The sequence below is a fragment of the Xenopus laevis genome, chromosome 7L (genome assembly GCF_017654675.1).
Source record: "Xenopus laevis strain J_2021 chromosome 7L, Xenopus_laevis_v10.1, whole genome shotgun sequence".
NCBI lineage: Eukaryota > Metazoa > Chordata > Amphibia > Anura > Pipidae > Xenopus > Xenopus laevis.
The window spans coordinates 3,151,839-3,178,103 of NC_054383.1; the positions used below are offsets into that span (position 1 = coordinate 3,151,839).

The 26,265-nt window shown below is 42.3% G+C and overlaps 1 protein-coding gene across 1 annotated transcript in view; it reads left to right on the top strand.

The window, feature by feature from the left end:
- The window catches only part of LOC108695699 (attractin-like protein 1), a 372,498-nt gene that overhangs the window by 35,679 nt on the left and 310,554 nt on the right, over window positions 1-26,265 (top strand). Inside the window, exons 3-6 of the mRNA XM_041570143.1 lie at window positions 18,833-18,916; window positions 21,473-21,586; window positions 21,972-22,100; window positions 22,774-22,982. Of these exons, the coding sequence (XP_041426077.1) occupies window positions 18,833-18,916; window positions 21,473-21,586; window positions 21,972-22,100; window positions 22,774-22,982 (536 nt within the window). The remainder of the gene's footprint in view (window positions 1-18,832; window positions 18,917-21,472; window positions 21,587-21,971; window positions 22,101-22,773; window positions 22,983-26,265) is intronic.

Below are 26,265 nucleotides of genomic sequence, written 5' to 3' on the forward strand. Positions count from 1 at the left end.
CCTCTAACCAGTTTAGTTGCACTTAGTCTCTGCACTCTCTCCAGCTCATTTATATCCCTCTTAAGGACTGGAGTCCAAAACTGCCCCCATACTCCAGATGAGGCCTCACCAGGGACCTATAAAGAGACACAATTATGTTTCATCCCTTGAGTTAATGCCCTTTTTTATACAAGAACTTTATTTGCTTTAGTAGCCACAGAATGACACTGCCCAGAATTAGACAACTTGTTATCTACAAAGACCCCCAGATCCTTCTCATTTAAGGAAACTCCCAACACACTGCCATTTAGTGTAGAACTTGCATTTATATTATTTTTGCCAAAGTGCATAACCTGCATTTATCAACATTGAACCTTATTTTCCAGTTTGCTGCCCAGTTTTCCAATTTAATTAAATTTTTTATTTTTTACTGTTTTTCCAAAATCTAAGTGTAAAGTTGACTGTTCCTGTCTTTAGTATTTGAGTCTGGCAGCTCAGTAATTCAGGTGAGGATTCTGAACGGTTACAATTTCGCAACATTTACGGCAGAAACACGCGTTCAGATTCAGAGAGATTAGTTGCCTGACGACACATCCCCAGCCTTCCCGCCAGCTAGAATGTAAATCGCCATGACACTCGGAGCGCTTCAGTTTCCGAAGTCGATCAAAGTTTCCTCGTGAAAGTTCTGCAGCGGGTCGAGTACCCGCAGAAACTTGCGGTACCCTGCGGGTTGTGGTTAGAAGTTCCTAAGCTCACAGGGCATTATGGGAGCTGCAGAAATCTCATAAAGCAAGTTTACAGTTTGGGGCAATAAATATTGTATGAAAATGCCAGAAAATCACTGTTTTACCCTAAAGCTTCTGGTGCTGATAATAATAACAACAGCAAGGGGCGATTCACTAACTTCGAGTGAAGGATTCGAACTAAAAAAACTTCGAATTTCAAAGTGTTTTTTGGGCTACTTCGACCATCGAATGGGCTACTTTGACTACGACTTCGAATCGAAGGATTCAAACTAAAAATCGTTCGACTATTCGATAGTCGAAGTACTGTCTCTTTAAGAAAAAACTTCGACCACCTAGTTCGCCATCTAAAAGCTACCGAAGTCAATGTTAGCCTATGGGGAAGGTCCCCATAGGCTTTCCTAAGTTTTTTTGATCAAAGGATATTCCTTCGATCGTTGGATTAAAATCCTTCGAATCGTTCGTTTCGAAGGATTTTATCGTTCGATCGAAGGAATAATCCTCCGATCGTTTAATCGCACAATTTGCGCTAAAATCCTTCGACTTCGATATTCGAAGTCGAAGGATTTAAATTCCCAGTCGAATATCGAGGGTTAATTAACCCTCGATATTCGACCCTTTGTGAATCGGCCCCCAAATGTCACAACTGAAGCATTTTCCTTTTCCCTGACATTTAGTGAATTTTTCTCCTCCATAATTTGCTGAATTCCTCAGTGAGGTTGTGAATGCTGATTCTAGGAAGGATTTAAAGGGCAAATTAAACCCTAAACATACTTGAGCTCTACAGCACTAACTTGCAGGAGCAGTAGCAGGCGATGGCTGAAGGAGCCCTATGTCCAGATCTCTATGTGTCTCTATGGAGAGTCTTATAATGCTCCTGCTGAATTGCGACTATGAGGCTTCTGATTCTAATTAGCAGGTCAGTCACATGATCATTGCTGGAAACAATGATTTAATTATTTATTTATCCATTTATTTTGGCCTATGTGAGATGAAACCGCAGTTTAGTGCTGAGAGTGGCAGTTCCATAACAGGTCACAGATGTCTTAAAGTGATACTGATGTCCCATAATTACCCCCTTTTATCATTCATTTCATTGTTTTACCAAAGCTTTATAGAGCTGCGCTGTATTCTGTCGCCTCTGGGTAGCGGTTTTTAGACTTTTTTACGGTTCAGGCCCCCCTTTAAGATACAGCGTTTGTCCCAGATGGTTCTCCTTATCGAAATCCTGTGCAGCCTGCGGTACAGATTAAGCACTCGTATGTGGATTTAATATTAAACATGAGGGTGAGGTGGAATCTCTAGTGAGGTCACGAGACTGTACTTTATGGGGGAATTAATGAAGTCAAAAAGGAGTCAGTCAAGGACAAACCCAAAACTTTGGCCTGGCAGTCTGAAAACTGACTCCGACACCAGTCCCTGACCCGACTTTAACTGTCAGCTGAGCAAAGATGGGCACTGCAACAACTATTGTGTGGCTAAAAATGCAGCAGCGACTGATTTGCCCTTTCATGGAACAGTTGAAATATACCTTATATAATATACTGTACCTTATACAACATATCTTATATATGAGATCCACTAATAACCTTTGGCCTACAGTTCCTGCTGGGAGTTTCACTTCAACAACAACAACAACAACAACACAGAAGCGCTGTAACATTGTTATACACACCATCTACTTGTACAGCCTCTTGCCCTTGTCACCATGTACAGCTGTCTGTAGCTTGATATCTTGCTGATATATTTTCCTTTTCTTGTGATTTTTCCCTATAATTATCATCTTGCCCCACTGTCTCCATCTTGTCCTACTGTCTCCATCTTGTCCTACTGTCTTCATCTTGTCCTACTGTCTCCACATTTTCCTACTGTTTCCATCTTGCCCTACTGTCTCCATCTTGCCCTACTGTCTCCATCTTGTCCTACTGTCTCCATCTTGTCCTACTGTCTCCACATTTTCCTACTGTCTCCATCTTGTCCTACTGTCTCGTTCTTGCCCTACTATCTCCATATTTCCATACTGTCTCCTTCTTGACCTACTGTCTCCACCTTTTCCTTCTGTTTCCATCTCGTTCTACTGTCTCCTTCTTGCCCTACTGTCTCCATTTTGCCTTATTGTCTCCATCTTGTCCTACTGTCTCCATCTTGTCCTACTGTCTCCATCTTGTCCTACTGTCTCGTTCTTGCCCAACTGTCTCCATCTTTCCCTACTGTCTCCTTCTTGCCCTACTGTCTCCACTGTTTCCATCTTGTCCTACTGTCTCTGTCTTGCCCTACTGTCTCCACCTTTTCCTACTCTTTCCATCTTTTCCTACTGTCTCCATCTTGCCCTACTGTCTCCACCTTTTCCTACTCTTTCCATCTTTTCCTACTGTCTCCATCTTGTCCTACTGTCTCCATCTTGTCCTACTGTCTCCATCTTGTCCTACTGTCTCCATCTTGTCCTACTGTCTCCATCTTGTCCTACTGTCTCGTTCTTGCCCTACTGTCTCCATCTTGTCCTACTGTCTCGTTCTTGCTGTACTATACTTGTTATTTACTGTTTTTAATGTTGAGGGGCCCTGGACACTCCCAGCTATTTGTACCTGTAGAGAGATCGCTGTTTGCAACAATAGAGTTTGTATTTCAGCAATTCTTTTTTTATTTCCCTTTATAAATATCCTGTTCCTGGGAAACACAAAGAATAATAAAATCACTGATCAAATCTAGAAATGTTTATCAGATCAGGGGCCAAGAAATAATCCTTTGAGGTCCTGAGTTCCAGCAGGTAAAGGCTCTGCTTTTTTCACTGGCATTTTAATGATTTCTGGATTTGAAGAAAAGATTTCCCATATGAGCAAGAATCCTATGGCAGCTCAGTCTCTGGGTGGGTTCCAGGCAGGGAAGCAGCAGTTGTAGGTGGAGCTTGGAAGATCTCGGGAATGTACCCGCCCCCATGTACCTTAATGTCATTTAGAGGACAAAACAATTCTGGTGGGCCATATACTTATATTAATAGGCCATATACTTATATTAATAGGCCATATACTTATATTAATAGGCCATATACTTATATTAATAGGCCATATACTTATATTAATAGGCCATATACTTATATTAATAGGCCATATACTTATATTAATAGGCCATATACTTATATTAATAGGCCATATACTTATATTAATAGGCCATATACTTATATTAATAGGCCATATACTTATATTAATAGGCCATATACTTATATTAATAGGCCATATACTTATATTAACAGCTTCTGACTCTCCAATAAATGATGAGCTTTGTGCTCTTTACTATATATACTTCAATAACTGTCCTATATTAATATCTACGACGCTAAAGGGCCTCTGAGGGCAAATACACCTCAGCCACATTACCTGATTGGTCAGTAAGCTGGGGGGGGATCCTAATTATTAATTGGTTGCTTTTGTAGTATATTATTCTTTCACTGGAGGGGAGCTGAGTACTGCTTCATTGTTTCAGTGGTCCGTGTAGTCAGGACCAGCAGTGCATAAACAAAGTTGCTTAGAATTATATTGAAGGAATCAGCCCTCGGGCCTTAAGCTGTTGTCACATTAAAACTCCCTGCATCTTCCACAAGCAGCATCACTGGGAGTTGAAATAAATGCCGGCAGATCTATTGAGCAAGTGGTACATTCCATCAGCTGAGGATCCTGCAGAGACTGAGGGAAATCACTGGAGCGAGGGCTGTTCCGGCTGCAGAAAGCAGTGCAGCTCCATTGAGAGGGACCCAGGGAGTTGTAGTGTAGCATCTGCTGTTATTGCATTTTGTTCCAGTTGTACAGTGTGTGCCCTCATTGTACGCTCACCATGTGACTGGCCGTCTGATCAGTCCTTGTGCCTCGTTACAGGAGCTATTGCTGAGAATGCTAATTAATCTTCCCAGTGTTTGCACCTCTTGTGAAAAGGTAGCTCTGTTCTGTGGATTGTAAGCTCTGTGGGACAGAAACCTCCTTTCCCCTGTGTCTCTCAGCTTGAGACACTTAGTCTTTGTTACTGTGTATATTTATAGGTTATTTACTGTATGTCGATCCCCATTTGTCCTGTTAAAATATTGTATAAATGTACAGCGCTGTGTATACAGTTGCACTACATCATTATAATATACATATACAGTGTATATATACAGTTGCACCCCATCATTATGATATACATATACAGTATATAATATACATACGGTTGCACTCCATCATTATGATATACATATACAGTATATAATATACATACAGTTGCTCAGGGTATGAAGCACTATGTCTCATTAGAAAGGGCACAGGCAGTTATGAACAATGTACTATAATTACTGGTCCACCTGTCTGTCCATATGTTCTCATTGACATGCTCCTCCCAACTGCGTCACATGATGCAAGGAACAGTGGCTACAATTGCCTAAGCAGCAGTTGATTTAGTCTGCACAGAATCCAATGCACCTAACTAGCTGTATAATATAAGGAATTTATCTTCGTCCTCTGGATCCGATGCAACTGGCGTCTGTTAGGGGATGCTGGGAAATGTAGTACAGGAAACCACAGGCAGAAGATGTGGTCTGAGCCCAGTGTATTATTTAGTCTATTCAGAGGAGAGGGCACATTGTGTCTCAAGTCTATAATCTTTCCCAAAGACTTTCAGGGTAAATTGAGCTTTATTGTTACTGCGAGTCTCAAGGACTCCCGGCTCTTCCCTTCATTAGACATAAAGCAGTCTCCTTGGTCTCGCTGAGCTTTCTCTTTGTGTCTCTTTGTGTCCCGCCAGACAGCACCAGACGTCTCTCTCTTAATGGACTCGTCCCTGTATCTTTATCTTGGCAGCCGGCCCCGCTCTCTTACCCCCGGCCTGTGGCCATTAACATTCAGAGGACGTTGCCCCCCAAACACAACTTGCTTTATAGGGGGGTCTGACGGCCAGTTGTCTGGGGATCATCAGATCCAATACCCAGCGATGGGCCCGTTCTACTTAATCAAATGCAAAGATGCCCAACCTTGTCCATGGCTGTAGCACATCTCACTAATGTCACAATAATTAGATAAAGGGTTAGGGGGGCTCAGAGCGAATATTTGCAGAATAATGCAGGGGGGTCTTCTGTGCTTTTATGTTTCCAATGAAGAAATTGTGCCCACCCTTCCCAACATCCCGGCCTGGAATTGGTGGTTCCGCTTCACTGCTCCTTAGTAACGACATTTATGTTATTCCAAAAATCTTTATTTCCAGTAGCCGAAAATAAAGGCGAAAGCAACGGCGCATAATTCATTTTTAGGGTCAGATTTATCAAATATTAAGGGGGTTATTTACTAAAACTCAAATTTTTATAGTCTGATTTTTTGTGGAAAAAACTAAATTTTTTTGTGGAAAAAAACCCCACAAAATTTTTTAAGATTTATTAGACCCTGATGCTGCAAAAAGCCAGAATCTGAAAACCCGGCATCTCAAACCTGTTGAGGTCAAGTCAATGGGAGGTGTTCCTATTCCAATCTGAAGATATCATCTTTGCTGGTTTTACCTCAATAATGCAAAAAAAATTCTGAATTTTGGGTAAAAAGCCCAAAAAAATCAAGTGATTCGGGAGTAAAGTTTGAAAAATTTGTGCGAGTATTTTCCCAACCTGACTTTTTCGAGTTATTTTATTGATAAATAAAGTAAAATCGTGGATGGCGGTATGGTAGAGATATGTTTGAGAAAAAAATGATAAATAAATTCAGATTTTAGTAAATAACCCCCTAAATGTTTGAGATTAAAATTTCTCAAATTTTCTCAATTGATTGCCATCATATGGACTTTCCAATTATTGACAGCACCAATCATGGATTTCTTTTCTTAAAATGCCTTTATTGAGACATGTGCTCAGACCCCAATACACTTGGCTACATTTCAGAGACGCCATTGGTCTTTTATCAAGCGCTATTCCATCATATGGATTTTACCATATTTACTAAAGTTACTAAATTGGTTCATTAAAGGGGGTTGTTCACCTTTAAATGAACTGTTAGTATGATGTAGAGAGTGATATTCTGAGACAATTTGCAATTGGTTTTCATTTTTTCATTTGCGGTTCTCCAGTTTGCAGTTTCAGCAATCTGGTTGCTATGGTCCAAATTATCCTAGCAACCATGCACTGATTTGAATAAGAGACTGGAATATGAATAGGAGAGGCCTGAATAGAAAGATGAGGAATGAAAAGTCGCAATAACAATACATTTGTAGCCTTACAGAGTATTTGTTTTTAGATGGGGTCAGTGACCCCCATTTGAAAGCTGGAGAGAGTCAAAACAAGGCAAAGATTTCAAAAACTTTGAAAAATAAACTGAAGACCAACTGAAGAGTTGTTTAGAATTGGTAATTGTTTAATAAACTAAAAGCTAAAGGGATACGGTCATTGGAAAATTAATCAGTTACTAGTGCTGCTCCAGCAGAATTCTGCACTGAAATCAATTTCTCAAAGGAGCAAACAGATTTTTTTATATTCAATTTTGAAATCTTACATGGGGCTAGACATATTGTCAATTTCCCAGCTGCCCCAAGTCATGTTTTCCGATGACAGGATCCCTTTAACGTAAAGATGAACCACCCCTTTGGGTTTTCCCACATTTCCCACTGTTTTTGTGGTCCCACAATATATAATATATTTCTTCGTACATTTTCCCAGATTTTTTTCTGATCCCCTGAATAACATAAAATGGGGTCCAATTCTACTCCAGATTCAATTAAATATCTGCCAGTTTTGCTTTATTTGCCAGACCTTGTACCCAGTATGCACCCCCCACCTTATCTGATAAAGTCTTAAATTTGCCCATGTCTAGTAACCCATAGCAACCAATCAGATGTAAGTTTTGAAACAGCTGACCAGTAAATGCTACCTGTTGATTGGTTGCTGTGGGTTACAAGACCATTTAATACATTACCCCCAATAATCACTGCTGGTACTTTTCACCTAAAATATCATCATGGGATTTACTTTTACATTAAACGGAGGTCCTTCTGACCTTGGATGTGGGGCAGATCCAGGCAATATAGAACTTCCATACACCCCAGTTCTCTTGGGACATCATGATTCTGCTTTATGAGAGTCTGGTATTATAGAGCGGATACATTCGAATTCCTACATGCCTGGAGAGGCAGACAAAAGCCTTGTTTGAGGCTTTACTTCCCCTTTATCCTTATAACTGGAGTTAATTTTGGCAGGAGTAATACTGGTAGTAATGTTACATAGTATGTGTGTCCAGATGATGATCACCAGTGTGTGTTTCATTGCTGGGATTCCAGGCGTCTCTGATGGGGAGATTCAACTGTCGGAACAAATCTCTGGGGACCCTCCGCTTCCTCCCTGTACAGCCCAATTAGTTCTTCCTGCGTTGGATGATTTAATGATGATTTATCTTTCTCTCCCTTCTGTTACTTTTGCAGAAAATATCTGGATTTTTTTTATTTAGATGGAAGAATAATCTGCCCATGACCTTCTGTTTGTGTTGGGGTGGAGGCCGGAGTCCAAAGACTTTTTGAAGCTTCCAAGACATAGTTGAAATATTTGATTCACTCCAGCAGCGACAATAGATTCACTTCTCACATTATTTTATTCCCTGTGAGCGATTTTTCTTTTTTTAATGTGAATATAACAAATCACAGGGAAAATAAGCAGAGTGCAGCTTCCAATAGGAATCAGATATGTTCTGTTATACAGATAGCTAGAATCTCAGCTGCCATAAAGCAGGACAGGACTGTTGCTTACAATGGGGATCAGATAGGATCTGTGCAGCCAGGGCCGCCATTAGAAATCACGGGGCCCCGTACAACAAAATTTTTGGGGCCCCCTGGGCCCCGCCCACACTGACGACCAAGCTCCGCCCCATATCCCGCCCACATCGCAGTTAAAAGACCACACAGACATCAGCGCTAAAAAAGTAACCCCCCCCACACAAGTTGTAAAAAGCTATTGATGGTCAGGGCCCCCTTATAAAAAAAATTGGGGCCCCAAAAAAAAAAAAATGTAAATTTTTTTTTAAAACATTGGTGGCAGGGGCCCCCTTATAAGTTAAAAAAAACTTGGGGCCCCAACAAAAAAAAATGTAAAAAAACTAAAAAATAAACAAACATTGGTGGCAGGGGCCCCCTTATAAGTTAAAAACAAATTGGGGCCCCAAAAAAAAAATTTGAAAAAAAATTAATTTTTTTTTTGAAAAAAAAAAAAAAACATTGGCGGCAGGGGCCCCCTTACAAGTTAAAAACAAATTGGGGCCCCATAAAAAAAATTTAAAAAAAAAAAATTTTTTGCAAAAAAAAAAAAAACCTGTGGCAGGGCCCCTTACAAGTTAAAAAATTTGGGCACAAAAAAAATTAATTTTTTTTTTAAAAAAACTAAAAATAAACAAACATTGGTGGCAGGGGCCCCCTTATAAGTTAAAAACAAATTGGGGCCCCAAAAAAAAATTTGAAAAAAAATTAATTTTTTTTTGAAAAAAAAAAAAAAACATTGGCGGCAGGGGCCCCTTACAAGTTAAAAACAAATTGGGGCCCCAAAAAAAAATTTAAAAAAAAATAATTTTTTTTTGAAAAAAAAAAAAAAACCTGGTGGCAAGGGGCCCCTTACGAGTTAAAAAAAAAATTGGGGCCCAAAAAAAAAGTTTTAAAAAAAGATTGGTGCAGGGGCCTATAGAATATTAAAATAATACATTGGTGGCCAGGGGATTAAAAAAAAAAAAATACACAAACTGGTGTTCAGTAGAATTGAACTCATGGCTTCAGTACTTCAACTTCGCCTCCTTTCGTGACTTCGGGTCTTTTCACCGCTTCAGGACTTCAATTTCGGCTGTTTTCGTGACTTCGGGTCTTTGCGCTGCTTCAGGACTTCGGCTTCGGCTGTTTTCGTGACTTCGGGTCTTTTCGGCGCTTCGTGACTTCGGGACTTCGGCTTTTTCCGTGACTTCGGGTCTTTTCGGCGCATCAGCTTCGGCTTTTCGGCACTTCCGCATTCGGCACTCGAGGAATGACGTACGGCTCGGGCGCTCGTAAGGGGGGCCCGGATCTTCAAAAAAATGCAGCGCTGCCGGGCCCCCCTTCATGCCCAGGCCCGGTACGCTTGTCCCCCCTGTCCCCCCCTGATGGCGGCCCTGTGTGCAGCCACTGGGACAGAATGTTCTGTTATACAGATAGCTAGAATCTCAGCTGCCATAAAGCAGGACAGGACTGCTGCTTACAATGGGGATCAGATAGGATCTGTGCAGCCACTGGGACAGAATGTTCTGTTATACAGATAGCTAGAATCTCAGCTGCCATAAAGCAGGACAGGACTGCTGCTTACAATGGGAATCAGATAGGATCTGTGCAGCCACTGGGACAGAAAGCTCTGTTATACAGATAGCATTTAAAAATACTGTCTCCCCCATCAAAATCTATCTACTTTCCATAATATTACTTGTTATTCAGGCACAATTGTAAACAATGTTTCAGATGACAATGCCCCAATCTATTCCTTATTATTAGGGTCACATGAAGGGAATAAATCTGCGCTGGGATTGGTGCTGTGCCTTCCTGTACAATTCCCTCAGGCACCAATCAGAATGAAGCAGTGTTTTAGGGTGTTTTCTCTGTGCGCTTAAATTATTAATCAGTTACCTGGGGAGAGCGGCTGCTGAGCCTGATATGAAGGGAATCATGGGAGAAAGGGGAGAGTGTTAGTTATGCGTGTAATTGCTCTTCCTGCTGTAAAATTTTGGTGCTTTATAAATAAAAAATAATATGAAGAACTGACAGTTGGAATATGTTATAGAGAGGCACTGCTTCTTATTTCCTTACTCACAAAAGTGACTTATTTGGGTTCCCTGGATCAGTCTGGATTGTGATAGGGCAACTGTGATCCAATGAGACCGAGGGATACTTACTGGTCTGGTCATTTTAATGAAAGAAATTGTAATTCTAAGTAACTTAAATCCAATACACATTATTACTGGTTTAATGATGTTTGAAAATGTAATTGCCATTGTGATATATCTGTCTGTGCCCTTCTCTTGCACTGCTGGTTCTGACTCTTTAAACAGTGATTAACGGACCTGTGAAGAAGCTTGTAAGGATTTGTGGGAAATGGAGCCATGGTAGATAATAGCCTAGAAAATCATTATGGCTCCTCCTCCCATATGTATAAATACAAATACACAGAGCAGGAATGTTCTGGGCACACAATAAGCTATACCCTCATACTGTACTGTCTAAGGGAATCAATATGGCACCTCCTCCTCCCATATGTATAAATACAAATATACAGAGAAGGAATGTTCTGGGCACACAATAAGCTATACCCTCATACTGTACTGTCTAAGGGAATCAATATGGCACCTCCCTCCTCCCATATGTATATATACAAATACACAGAGCAGGAATGTTCTGGGCACACAATAAGCTATACCCTCATACTGTACTGTCTAAGGGAATCAATATGGCACCTCCTCCTCCCATATGTGTAAATACAAATATACAGAGAAGGAATGTTCTGGGCACACAATAAGCTATACCCTCATACTGTACTGTCTAAGGGAATCAATATGGCACCTCCTTCCATATGTATAAATACAAATATACAGAGAAGGAATGTTCTGGGCACACAATAAGCTATACCCTCATACTGTACTGTCTAAGGGAATCAATATGGCACCTCCTCCTCCCATATGTATAAATACAAATATACAGAGAAGGAATGTTCTGGGCACACAATAAGCTATACCCTCATACTGTACTGTCTAAGGGAATCAATATGGCACCTCCTCCTCCCATATGTATAAATACAAATATACAGAGAAGGAATGTTCTGGGCACACAATAAGCTATACCCTCATACTGTACTGTCTAAGGGAATCAATATGGCACCTCCTCCTCCCATATGTATAAATACAAATATACAGAGAAGGAATGTTCTGGGCACACAATAAGTTATACCCTTATACTGTACTGTCTAAGGGAATCAATATGGCACCTCCTCCTCCCATATGTATAAATACAAATATACAGAGAAGGAATGTTCTGGGCACACAATAAGCTATACCCTCATACTGTACTGTCTAAGGGAATCAATATGGCACCTCCTCCTCCCATATGTATAAATACAAATATACAGAGAAGGAATGTTCTGGGCACACAATAAGCTATACCCTCATACTGTACTGTCTAAGGGAATCAATATGGCACCTCCTCCTCCCATATGTATAAATACAAATATACAGAGAAGGAATGTTCTGGGCACACAATAAGCTATACCCTCATACTGTACTGTCTAAGGGAATCAATATGGCACCTCCTCCCATATGTATAAATACAAATATACAGAGAAGGAATGTTCTGGGCACACAATAAGCTATACCCTCATACTGTACTGTCTAAGGGAATCAATATGGCACCTCCTCCTCCCATATGTATAAATACAAATATACAGAGAAGGAATGTTCTGGGCACACAATAAGCTATACCCCTTAATACTGTACTGTCTAAGGGAATCAATATGGCACCTCCTCCCATATATATAAATACAAATATACAGAGAAGGAATGTTCTGGGCACACAATAAGATATACCCTCATACTGTACTGTCTAAGGGAATCAATATGGCACCTCCTCCTCCCATATGTATAAATACAAATATACAGAGAAGGAATGTTCTGGGCACACAATAAGCTATACCCTCATACTGTACTGTCTAAGGGAATCAATATGGCACCTCCTCCTCCCATATGTATAAATACAAATATACAGAGAAGGAATGTTCTGGGCACACAATAAGCTATACCCTCATACTGTACTGTCTAAGGGAATCAATATGTATAAATACAAATATAGAGAGTTTATATGACTGGTTGGTGGGGGAATTGCTGGAGAATATTATATGTCAGTCTGGGGGGCTTTAGTGGTTCCCACACATTCAGACTTGAAGCTGTTGGAGTGTTTAGTGGATTCTGCTCTGGGCAGAGGCCTCTGTGTTATAATGTTCCTGAGCACAAGGCGTTTATGGGATCCCAGGCGCTCGTGTTGTGGCCAAGGGAAGAGAATGTGACACCCCCCCCCCCCCGGCAAAGCCAGGAAAATCCCACTTGGCTCCCGTTATCTGAGTCCACATCTAAAGACCAGGCCTGGGAAATGTATGGAAATTCACTCGGCCCAATCTCTTGTAGGGAGCCGGGAGTTGTTATTGTTGGCTGAGGCAGGACAGGTCGGCTAATGCCATACACAGCCCAGCTCATTCCCTTTCATGCGATGGACCGGCCCCGGTTACTGACCCACCTCCAGTGTATTAACCCTAACCCTGTGCAACGCTTCTTTTATTGCACTGCTGTCAGTATCCCCACACCTCTCCCTGCAGCTTTCACTGCCACTCATGTAGCTCACTGAGCATGCTGGGAGTTGTAGTTCAGAAACACCTCCAGTAACTCTGCTCCTTGTGTTCATGTGCTCAGCTGCCCTTGTGCCTGTTTGGGAGGCTTTGTCTGCAGACCCAGGGTCCCCATCTCCCCCTGCAGTTCATCCCTTTCCGGCCGCTGCCATCTTTCAGGATGTTAAAGGAGGTAAAAATGTCAAGCAGTGGGTGATGGGGCAATTAACAGACATATTCCTCCTTTTCATTTCCCCTATTTTAATCATGGCCGTGTATCATAGCAACCGGCCTGTTGGTACGTGCTGGATCCCGGTGCTGCGCTGGTGACATTTGGAAATTACAGGAGATTCAGAAGTGTCACTTGTCAGACTCTTGAGAATCCCTCGTGTGCCGCCTTTATCTAATTAGCTGGGATGAGCCTCAAGAGTGCAGAATTAAAGGGCCGGCCTTGTATTGTAACTGTCAGTCTCTCATACTGACACTTAGTGCTGCCCTGGGGAGACAGTGTAGCCACACACTCGGGGCTGGGTTAGGGGGCATCAAGGGATGGGTTACTGCCCCAGGCAACGTCAGAATGAGGGATAAATAGACCAGTCAATATATCAAACCATTTTATCCGCATGAACTCCCAGGTGGCAGTTAATGTCCGTAGGCTGGAAACATCTAGTGATATGATGGGGCTCCTCCATGCCTGTTTTTTTCTTTTCTTTCTCCTTTTCAATATTTCTCAGAAAATAGCAGATTCCTCTTGGTAACTGATTGGGCCAAGTTGTATATTTTTTTGAGATGGGTGATACTTCCCCTTTAATAAAGATTCCTGTGTTTGCCCAAGTATGGACCCCATGTACTCAGCGGTTATATACCCAGGCAGGAGGCAGGGATTGTGGGAATGGGTTTGGATATGTTTCTTATAGTATGTGGGGGTCCATGGCATCCTCCCTATTAAACCCCAAATTCATACATACCCCAGCTGTACCCTTGTTCGAGTAAAAGCCGGGCAGAATATTTAACAATATTTTAAACCTGAGGAAGTTCTGCGTTTGCTTTGAAAGTTTAAGTAGTTGGACCCCAGAAACATATTATTCTCTTGTGCCCTGGGTACCCTGGAACTATAGCAGGGTGACACCCCAATGTTTCTATATATCTGTAACCTTGTTATGAGCTAAGGGGGCCCAGTCTGAAGGTCAGTTAGGGGGAGATTTGGGGTGAGTGTTTATTTGTACCCCTGGAACTATAGCAGGGTGACTGTTACCCCAATGTTTCTATATATCTGTAACCTTGTTATGAGCTAAGGGGGCCCAGTCTGAAGGTCAGTTAGGGGGAGATTTGGGGGTGAGTGTTTATTTGTACCCTGGGTACCCCTGGAACTATAGCAGGGTGACACCCCAATGTTTCTATATATATCTGTAACCTTGTTATGAGCTAAGGGGGCCCAGTCTGAAGGTCAGTTAGGGGGAGATTTGGGGTGAGTGTTTATTTGTGCCCTGGGTACCCCTGGAACTATAGCAGGGTGACACCCCAATGTTTCTATATATCTGTAACCTTGTTATGAGCTAAGGGGGCCCAGTCTGAAGGTCAGTTAGGGGGAGATTTGGGGTGAGTGATTATTTGTACCCTGGGTACCCCTGGAACTATAGCAGGGTGACACCCCAATGTTTCTATATATCTGTAACCTTGTTATGAGCTAAGGGGGCCCAGTCTGAAGGTCAGTTAGGGGGAGATTTGGGGTGAGTGTTTATTTGTACCCTGGGTACCCCTGGAACTATAGCAGGGTGACTGTTACCCCAATGTTTCTATATATCTGTAACCTTGTTATGAGCTAAGGGGGTCCAGTCTGAAGGTCAGTTAGGGGAGATTTGGGGTGAGTGCTTATTTGTACCCTGGGTACCCCTGGAACTATAGCAGGGTGACACCCCAATGTTTCTATATATCTGTAACCTTGTTATGAGCTAAGGGGGTCCAGTCTGAAGGTCAGTTAGGGGAGATTTGGGGTGAGTGTTTATTTGTGTCCTGGGTACCCCTGGAACTATAGCAGGGTGACACCCCAATGTTTCTATATATCTGTAACCTTGTTATGAGCTAAGGGGGCCCATTCTGAAGGTCAGTTAGGGGGAGATTTGGGGTGAGTGTTTGTGCCCTGGGTACCCCTGGAACTATAGCAGGGTGACACCCCAATGTTTCTCTATATCTGTAACCTTGATATGAGCTAAGGGGGCCCAGTCTGAAGGTCAGTTAGGGGAGATTTGGGTGAGTGCTTATTTGTACCCTGGGTACCCCTGGAACTATAGCAGGGTGACACCCCAATGTTTCTATATATCTGTAACCTTGTTATGAGCTAAGGGGGCCCAGTCTGAAGGTCAGTTAGGGGGAGATTTGGGGTGAGTGTTTATTTGTACCCTGGGTACCCCTGGAACTATAGCAGGGTGACTGTTACCCCAATGTTTCTATATATCTGTATTATTAAGCTTCTGTGACTATTACAAATAAGTTATTTTGTATGTTTCGGCAGTAAATTAATTCTAATCCTCCGTATTACAGTTGGTCAATTCTCAGCAATGATAAATCCACTACATCACAATCATGATAACTATTAATAATAATATAGACACATATATATATATATTTATATCCTTGAACAGCTGCAGTGACTGTGACACTTACGCCCTCTAGTGGTGGTTTGATCCCACTGAAAACTCAGCAAGTGTTATGAGTTACTTACCTTTGACATCAGTGGGAATGCGATTGCATTTTAAGTGAAAGCCCAGTGGCCAAACCCCCACCAATATATAATTCTTACACATTGATACAGTAGACTTGGGGTTGCCATATTATTTTGTGAAATTGTTGGGTGCTTAACACCCCATGGAATCGCACCCCGTTATCAGTTGTAAATATGGCTTCCCACCCTGAGCGAGTGATTTCTGTCGCATTTCATGCGTCGGGACCCTATAAGAAGAATTATTGTCGCATTAAGATGAGAAGTGTCTGTAATAAATATGGAACCAGCGGGCCCCAAGGACACAGTCTCACAAGGTTGCGCTTTTCATTGGCCAATTTATCACAAAACAGATACAAATGTCACCCCAACGCACTTTGCACCAACCTCCTGCGCAGATGGGTCTGTCCCTATGTATTAACAGGATCCTGAAATTGGCAGTTTAATTACCCCCCAGGTGGGAAGTAGAATCTTTAAATCTTGACGTTTTTTTGTTGTTCAGCGATTCTTTTTTTTTTTTTTGCATAAAAGAGAGAGAGATTCACTGTCAGAGCAGGAATATTCCCCATTATGGGTCCATTTAATCATTCATTTAATGTGAGAGGATATTGTTATTAATTCTGATGATGGTGCAGTTCTGAATGACATGAATAGGAGTCGGGTCCGAAGGGAAGATTATGTCCTTGTTAGTCTGACCCCTCTCTCTGTCTCTCTGATGCCCTTGCAGTGACATTCTGTAAATCCTTTATAAAAGCTCCTCCTTTAGGTTCTGCTTGTAGCTCATTAGCTTTTATTTTAGCTCCTGCCTTAGGCCAGCGCTGCAGCAGAACTCCAGGAGCAGCAATATATTTCTTTGTGTGTGTGGGACCCACAAGCACCCCGGCTCAACGGGAAGAGCCTTATATTGTATTTCATGTGCCCAAGTGTATTATTCTGTGCCAGGCTCAAACTCCTAATATTTTATTTAATAATATATGTAGGAGCTGCCATAGTGCCTTTTGCTTTCCATGAACTCCATTCAGCTGCTTTGGTCTTTGGGGAAAACGTGTGATTTTTGCCCCTGGCCACTTTAATGGTAGGACTACACGCAGGGTCGGACTGGGGGGTCCGGGGCCCACCGGGACTGGTGTCCAGGGCCCCCCTCTGGCCCCCGCTACCTACTTGTTCGGCGAATCCGTGCTCGGCGCATCGCGCATGCGCAAACGGTGCGCATGCGCAAACGGAAACGGCGCTCGGCGCGCATGCGCAAACGGCGCTACTATGCGCCGATTTTTTTTTATTATTTTTAAAAAACAGTTTGGGAGAGGGGGACTGGCCCGGCGGGGCCCACTAGGGTCGGGGCCCACCGGGTATTTTCCCGGTATCCCGCCGGGCCAGTCCGACACTGACTACACGGACGTTTTTGGCACGATCTGACGCGCTGCGACCAGACACATGCAACAGAAATAAGGTAAGAGATAGAAATGTCGGATGAAGTCGCAGTGTTGATCCAACGCAACACGACTGTCGGATGCAGATGCAGCATTCATCGGCTGCATCCGACAGTCGTGTCATAGTGGATCAACGCTGCGACTTCATCCGACATTTCTATCTCTTACCTTATTTCTGTTGCATGTGTCTGGTCGCAGCGCGTCAGATCGTGCCAAAAGCGTCCGTGTAGTCCTACCCTAAGACTTCTTTCAGGTGGTGTTGCTGCAACATATAGATTGGCCAATGTATAGCCGCAATGTATAAAATGGCCAACCACAATGTATAGATTGGCCAACAGATTTACTGCCCTGTGTCAGAGCCTGAGCCTGGCACAACCATGGCAGAAACAGAACCTTGATATTGTGGTTATAAAAAGTTATATATAATAAAAGTCAAGTAACAGCACAGAATAAAGAGATTTTACTGCAGAACCACAAAGCACCTGTTCCCCGTGGCCCATCACACAATGAGCAATGGCTCCCTACAAACCACTGGACCCTCTCCGCCTGCCCCTGTTTCTGCCGGTCCCAATTTCCATGATCATACTGTCATGGTTTTTTCAAAATGCTTTAGTTAATAGTGCTGCTCCAACAGAATTCTGCAATGGAATCCATTTATCAAGAAAAGCAAATAGATTTTATTATATTTAATTTTGAAATCTGACATGGGGATAGACAAATTATCAGTTTCCCAGCTGTCCCCAGTCATGTGACTTGTGCTCTGATAAAATTCAGTCACTCTTTACTGCTGTACTGCAAGTTGGAGTGATATCACCCCCTCCCTTTCCCTCCAGCAGCCAAACAACAGAACAATGGTAAGGTAACCAGATAGCAGCTCCCTAACACAAGGTAACAGCTTCCTGGTAGATCTAAGAACAACACTCAATAGTAAAATCCAGGTCCCACTGAGACACATTCAGTTACATTGAGTAGGAGAATTAGTTCCATCCTAAAGTGCAGGCCCAAGTCACATGACTGGAAGCTGGGAAACTGACGATATGTCTAACCCCATGTCAGATTTCAAAATTGAATATAAAAAAATCTGTGGAAATGGATTTCAGTGCAGAATTCTGCTGGATCAGCACTATTAACTGATGTGTTTTGAAAAAAACATGTCTTTCATGACAGTATTGTGGGGAATCTTCTTCAAAATGAGGCGTCTCCTGTTTTCCGGAGGCAGTTTGGATAGTGGGGGCCCTATTTCCCCTTTCCAGACCCCTGTTATCCAGAACCCAGATATTTGTTGTTCCCTGTCAGTAAAGTCTGGCGCTGGTCCCATATTAATCCACTTTGTGTCCTCCCTCCCCCCCATTCTCTTTATATCAGCGTCTCTGCTGCTGCTCCACTTACTGGTGTCGTTACTGGGGGGGGGCAGGTTCTGTTGGGCTGGAGATAGAACTGGAGACATGGGAGGGGTTTGGAGTGAAATATTTTGGGCCCAATTAGCTTCTGATTTTTTTATGTATTAATATTATCTTTATTATTTGTGCACCAGACTCAGCACATGTCCATCATGTTACTCTCTGCTCCCCTAGTTCTGAATTGGACTTTCCCTTTTGTCTCGCAGGTTAACAGAACCCTCGGGATTTCTAATGGACGGACCCATCAACTACAAGTACAAGACCAAGTGCACGTGGCTGATTGAGGGCTAGTGAGTATCGTCATTCAGTGGTACTTTGTGGGTGTCGGGGGTTCAAACCCGGGTGTCCTGTGATTGGCTCCTCACCAGGGTCACTGTCCTGTAACCAGGGGGCATCAAATTGGGCAGTGCCGGGGCAATATACAGGGGCAAGAGACAGAGCAGACACTGCTGAATGGGTCTACAAGTCTAGGGGCCCAGTGGGGTTCCTGATAGATGCGGTTGTGCAAAAAACAAGCTTTTGGGGGGATGAGGGGCCCAATAAAAGTTTATCTGTGGGGGGGGCAGTAATGACAAATCCAGGCCTGATCTCCCGTGTGGAGCAGCTGGGGCAGGTTGAGCCCTGAAAATTTAAAGGAGTGGTTCACCTTTAAAGGGCATGTAAAGACAAAACAATAAAATCCAATTTTTATTTTCTTTAATGAAAAAGAAACCTATCTCCAATATACTTTCATTAAAAAATGTGTACCATTTTCTATAAGAAACCTGACTGTATGCAGTGAAATTCTCCCTTCATTTACTGCTGTGGATAGGAATTGTCAGACGGTCCCTAACTGCTCTGCAGGGAAACAATCATACTTATGTACAGCAGGGGGAGCCCCCGCCTTACTTCCCAGCCATGCAGAACTCAAGCAGCCCAGACCCCACTGAGCATGTGCACAGTCTTAGTCTTGTTTAAAAGTTACAAGATGGTGACCCCCTGTGGCCAACTTTGAAAGCATAAATCATTTGTTTGATTAGGCTTGTGGTGCAGTAAGTTCATGTTTATGTTTAGTATACAAAATACAGCATTTCTAGCCTTATTCTATTTTACACTTTACATGCCCTTTAAGTTAACTTTTAGTATGTTCTAGAGTGGCTAATTCTAAGCAACTTTTTAATTGGTCTTCATTGTTTATTCTTTATAGTTTATTTTTCGTTTTCTTCTGACGCTTTCCAGCTTTCAAAATGACTCACTGACCCCATCTAAAAACAAACAAATACTCTGTAAGGCTACAAATGTATTGTTATTGTTACTTTTTATTCCTCATCTTTCTATTCAGGCCTCTCCTATTCATATTCCAGTCTCTTATTCAAATCAATGCATGGTTGTTAGGGGAATTTGGACCCTAGCAACTAGATTGCTGAAATTACAAACTGGAGAGCTGCTGAATAAAAAGCTAAATAACTCAAAAACCACAAATGATAAAATAAAAGCCAATTACAAATTGTCTCAGAATATCCCTCTATACATTAAGTAACAGTTTATTTAAAGGTGAACAACCCCTTTAAATGTATTTTATCCAACCTGTGTCCAAGTCCAAGTAACTGAGCAAACCCCGAACCATAAGTCTCTCACCTAAACGCGTGCCCCCCGGCTGGAGCGCAGGTTTCTCGTGTAAGATCCATAAATATTGCCCCTTACTGACTCGAGGGCGAATTAACTCCGGCCTTGTGAAAAGGTTAATGGTTTCACAGAATGGGATTTACTGAGAAGATCCTGACCCCAAGGTCAGACAATAAACCAAATGGGACATTTATCCGAGGAGCCGGAACAAGAATACAAGGACGCAGGGAGTCATCGCTACTGACGCACTCCCAGCAACCTTCCGCTTCTTGAGGGATTTACAGGAGCAACTGATAAAGGAGGTGCAGAGTAAAACTACCACAACCTTGACATTTGTACCCAGTCTGCAATTTCCTACTAATGTGTCACCCTAAAAATTGTGCATCTTAGTCAGAACACTGCTATGGGGCTGCCAAGTCATTCACTGTACAATAGGCAAATGAAGTGTTAAAGAAACTGACCTGACAGATGGGCAAGCAAGTTGGCATTGTCAGTATCAGAGACAGGGAAATAATTGATGGAAACAGGATGAAAGCTGAGATATGAAACTGCTTCTACTCTATTACTTACACCTCTGAGAAACCAGATAATGAAGGTTCCTTCTTATCAAACCCAATTCTAATAATTTAAACATTAATAGCTGGGTGATTCACAAGGAAGTTGAAAAGAGACTAGAACTAACTAGAATTAAATAAAGGCCCAGCTTTGTGGGATCTCTCTGTGCAGACTATGAGCAAACTTAGGGGCTGTTCCTGCTGAATTGTGCTTAGTACAGGGAATACCTATGCTGCCATAGTTTTATGGGATCTCTCTGTACAGACTATGAACAAACTTAGGGGACTGTTCCTGCTGAATTGTGCTTAGTACAGGGAATACCTATGCTGCCATAGTTTTATGGGATCTCTCTGTACAGACTATGAGCAAACTTAGGGGACTGTTCCTGCTGAATTGTGCTTAGTACAGGGAATACCTATGTGCCATAGTTTTATGGGATCTCTCTGTACAGACTATGAGCAAACTTAGGGGCTGTTCCTGCTGAATTGTGCTTAGTACAGGGAATACTGTGAACACTTGTGTCATGGTCATGGAGTCAGTTCCTACTCTGGAATAATTCAGAGAAAGGAGATTTATTTGGGATCTGCTCTGTATTTACCATATAGGTGTCTGTTCATTAACTTTCTATACATAATTGGGGCAGACTCTGACTTGCTTGGGGCTGATGTTTCATTGTTTCCTTGCAGTCCCCACGCAGTGCTGAGGTTGCGCTTCAATCACTTTGCCACTGAGTGTAGTTGGGACCATTTGTACGTCTATGACGGAGACTCCATCTACTCCCCCCTGGTTGCTGTACTCAGGTGAGTGACACTCCTGCTGTACTCAATAACCCCCCTTGGGGCAACTGGGAATATCAGGGATCAGATTGCTCAGTAGAAGATAATAATCTGTTTATGTGGGGCCATGGGGACCCCTGCGCGTACAACTCACTGTGCTGCTGTCAATCATCCCCCATAGAGAGTTAGCGAAGGGACGAGAAACTAAGAAATAGCTCTGCCGAGGTCTTAATTCTACTCAGAGCTGCACACAGAGATTATTTGCTCATAGAGCTTACAGTCTTACAGTCTCTCCTGCTGCAAAAAGCATTTGGTACAGTCCATTGTTTATTCTAATGGCAAAATGTCCTTATAAATATAATAATAAAAATGACTCAGTAATGTCTCCTCTCTCCTTCCTGCCCCCTAGTGGCCTGATTGTGCCGGAAGCACCCGGGAATGAGACCGTCCCAGAAGTCGTCACCACCTCAGGATTCGCCTTTTTACACTTCTTCAGCGACGCAGCCTATAATCTGACTGGTTTTAACATCTTCTACTCGTACGTGAACCTCCAATGTGTAACTGCCCCCAGGAACCAGGGGCTCACTCACCCCAAATCTCCCCCTAACTGACCTTCAGACTGGGCCCCCTTAGCTCATAACAAGGTTACAGATATATAGAAACATTGGGGTAACAGTCACCCTGCTATAGTTCCAGGGGTACCCAGGGTACAAATAAACACTCACCCCAAATCTCCCCCTAACTGACCTTCAGACTGGGCCCCCTTAGCTCATAACAAGGTTACAGATATATAGAAACATTGGGGTGTCACCCTGCTATAGTTCCAGGGGTACCCAGGGTACAAATAAGCACTCACCCCAAATCTCCCCTAACTGACCTTCAGACTGGGCCCCCTTAGCTCATAACAAGGTTACAGATATATAGAAACATTGGGGTGTCACCCTGCTATAGTTCCATGGGTACCCAGGGTACAAATAAGCACTCACCCCAAATCTCCCCCTAACTGACCTTCAGACTGGGCCCCCTTAGCTCATAACAAGGTTACAGATATATAGAAACATTGGGGTGTCACCCTGCTATAGTTATATAAAGTGAAACATTGCTCCCCAAACTATAACGGGGTGTTAGTGCTGAGTGTATTACTTTGTGGCACTACGTGTTGTTACTCAGTATCAGTCGGTGTCTCACTTGTTGCTTTTCTTCTTCCCCAGAATGAACTCGTGTCCCAGTAATTGCTCTGGGCATGGGAAATGCACTGGCAGCTCGTTGGTGCCCAGCAGAGTTTATTGTGACTGTGACAAATACTGGAAGGGAGAGGCCTGTGACATCCCCTACTGTAAGAACAACTGTGGGAGTCCAGACCACGGCTACTGTGACCTGACCGGGGAGAAGCTGTGTGTGTGTAATGACAGTTGGCAAGGTGCGTGGGACCCCCAGTAGTCACACTGGCATGGGGGGATCTGTCTGACTCTCATTTGTTCCTCCAACCCCCCAATGTCATTACTAAATTAATCTGTTATATAATTTACCTCCTGCCCATTTGTGCCCATCACTTCCCTTCCGCTGGTGCCAACTGTGCCCGTCACCGACATACAAGCAGATTAACTGACTCCCGATAAAACTGACACTTGTGTTTACTCATTCCCTTATGAAATATATTTGACTTGTAGCCACATGTATAAACTCAATGAAATGTTCTACTTCCCCTTCTAACTGTCAGCCAACAATACTGGGGGGCACTTTGTTTGGTAAGCGAGTGACATCTAGTGGCTGGTGTGAGTAATGCGCCTCTGCTCAGAATGGTGGAGGAAAGTGATTCCTTATGTTAAAGTTAAGGATGCAAAGGGGCAAATTCACTAAGATGCAAAGTTGCGCCAGGCGCAACTTCGCCGCACTTCGCCAGGCGTAGTTTCGCCAGCGCTTTGCAAATGCACTAAAATCCGAAGTTGCGCACAGGGGTAGCGTAAGGTTGCGTAGTTGCGCTAGCGTTGTTTCGCTATATAAAGCGAAGTTGCGCTAGCAAAGGCTAATTTGCATACGGCGCGAAATTCAAATTTCAATGGAGGAATACGTATCTGCACTACAAATGCCTAGAAAACCTTCAAATCAGCAAATAAAATTTTTATTTTGCCCTACACATGTGCCCACTGTCTAGGTAAGTTGCCATGAGTCAGGAAATGTAGGGGGGAAGGAGGGGAGGAAGGGGAGCCCCAAAATATTTTCGATCTTTTTCAGCCTATCAGCCATCATGTAGAAAACACGCCAGCGTTTTTTGGGACTTAGAAAAAATTTTGACTTTTTTTGAAACAATCCCTATCTACTCTATTGCGCTTCGCCAGGTCTGAGGTGGCGAAGGAAGTCTAGCGTAAAAGGTAGCGTTCACTACACTGCGCAAGTTAGTGAATTTGCGTAGTTTCGTCGCTAGTGAAGATTCGCCTGGCGTAAGGTTGCGAAGTAACACTAGCGAAACTACACCAGCGTTCGTTAGTGAATTTGCGCAGTAGCAAAAATGCCAAACGCTAGCGAATTAACGCTAGCGTTCGGCGCTTCGGCGCTTAGTGAATTTGCCCCAAAGAATCCACTATTTTGGATTTGGCTGAACCCCCGAATCTTTTGTGAAAGATTTGGCCGAGAACCGAATCTCAATCCTAATTTGCATATTGGAATTCGGTTCACCCGGGCAGAAGGATAAGGCCGAATCCTGACTGAATCCCAAACTGAATCCTGGGTTCTGTGCATCCCTAGTTAAAGGGCAAGTCAACCCCTTATTCTAAGCAACTTTGATCAGTTTCATCAGTGAATGCAGATCATCATCATTTATTTATGTAGCGCCGAGAAGTTACGCAGTGCTTTAGCAGATTGCCTTTAGTTTATACTGGGTCACTTTGCTTTCTTAGAGCAGTGGGAATATTTAATGGCAATTACTAAAATTAGAGGTCAGTTAACCCCCTCATGTAAAGATCCTTATCTGTAAGCCTGAGACACAGGGCTCTATAAGTGAAAGGGAAGGGTTCATTTAACAGTTACTGTTCTACGTGTGACTGAGAGGTTATTTGTCTGTATTCCTCCTCTTGTTGTTTGTCTTCAAGAGTCGAGTCAAGAGTGAGTTTATTGTCATTTCATCCATATACGTTTGTACAATACATAAGGGTCGAATGAAACAACGTTCCTCTAGGACCCTGGGGCTACACACAACACAACATAGATGTACCAGACAACAGACAAAAAGTGCAAGTGCAAAAATCTGCACTAGAGGGAACACAACACCGCTGGTGCCGGGGGATTATGGGCTAAAAAAGCAAGTTATATCTATAAAAAAAAAGATTATGAATTTCTTCTGAATTACATTATGAATAAAGATTATACATGACAATTCTCCAATTATACTCCAATATTGCATTTTAATTAAGAGATTTTCTTTACTGCCACTAGGTGTCACTATTCTCCCACATATTCATATATCGAATTCTCGATTTGTATATTTTGCTCTAATGTAGATGTCACCCAGTCAGAACCCAGGAGCTTACAGTCTTATAAGGAAACTCTTTTGTTACGGCTGGTCACTGTGTTTAATGTGTACAGATAAACTTGTGTAAAATAACACAAAATGACCGGCGACTAGTCTGATTTTGGACATTTAGGAGTCAGGAATTAATTTTTCTTTCTTTTAAAATTCTTTTTATTGAATTTTCATTAACATACAATGAATTAATTATATGAACAATCATGTAATGGAGTAAAAGAAAAATTCTTATGAATAAAGTTCAAGAAAGGTTTTCATGCGAACTAGACAATAAACATGCAAAAAACCTGTACTTTTTTAAAGAAATGAAGACATGGCAAAGCAGTACAAATAATTCTGACAAAATTTCATTTAATAATGACAAATTAATATTGATGTGAATGAAAAGAAAATATAAAGTTAGGAATCAATTTTTCCAAATTAGAGATGTTTCATAGGGTTTTTTCGCCTTCCTCTGGACCAACTGGCAGGTTTTATATAGACTTAATATATCCGTCTATACTTAAATCTTTATTAGATAAGAGGTGGATCTCCTGTATTTCATGTGTTTTATTCAATCAGGAGTCAGTTTTCCCGACTTCATTTACTTCTTTGAATAACAACATACGGGGACAATGTCAAACTCATTTATTATAGTCGCTCAAGGCTCCAGGAATGAGGAACAGTAGAGGGGGGAGAATAGACAAGAGGAAGAAGGAGAGAAATAGAAAAAGGAGAATACACGGGGGGGGGGAAGGAAGTTTATTATTATTTTCAAGAAAAATCTATTTTAGCTGTTGGGGCTAGAAACCAATCTTAAAGGAACAGAAACGTCAAAAAATAAAAGTGTTTTAAAATAATGAAAATATAATGCAGTGTTGCCCTGCACTAGTAAAACTGCTGTGTTTGCTTCAGAAACACTACTATTGTTTATATAAATAAGCTGCTGTGTAGCAAATGGGGGCAGCCATTCAAAGGAGAAAAAGCTCAAGTTACACAGCAGATAGCAGATAAGCTCTGTCTGTCTAATGGTGTTATCTGTTATCCATTAGTTAACCTGTGCCATATAGCCGTTTTTCAATTTCCACCATTGCTCCACAGTAGCTTGTTTATATGAACTATAGTAGTGTTTCTGAAGCAAACAGCTCAGTTTTACCAGTGCAGGGCAACACTACATGACATTTTTGTTACTTTAAAGCAC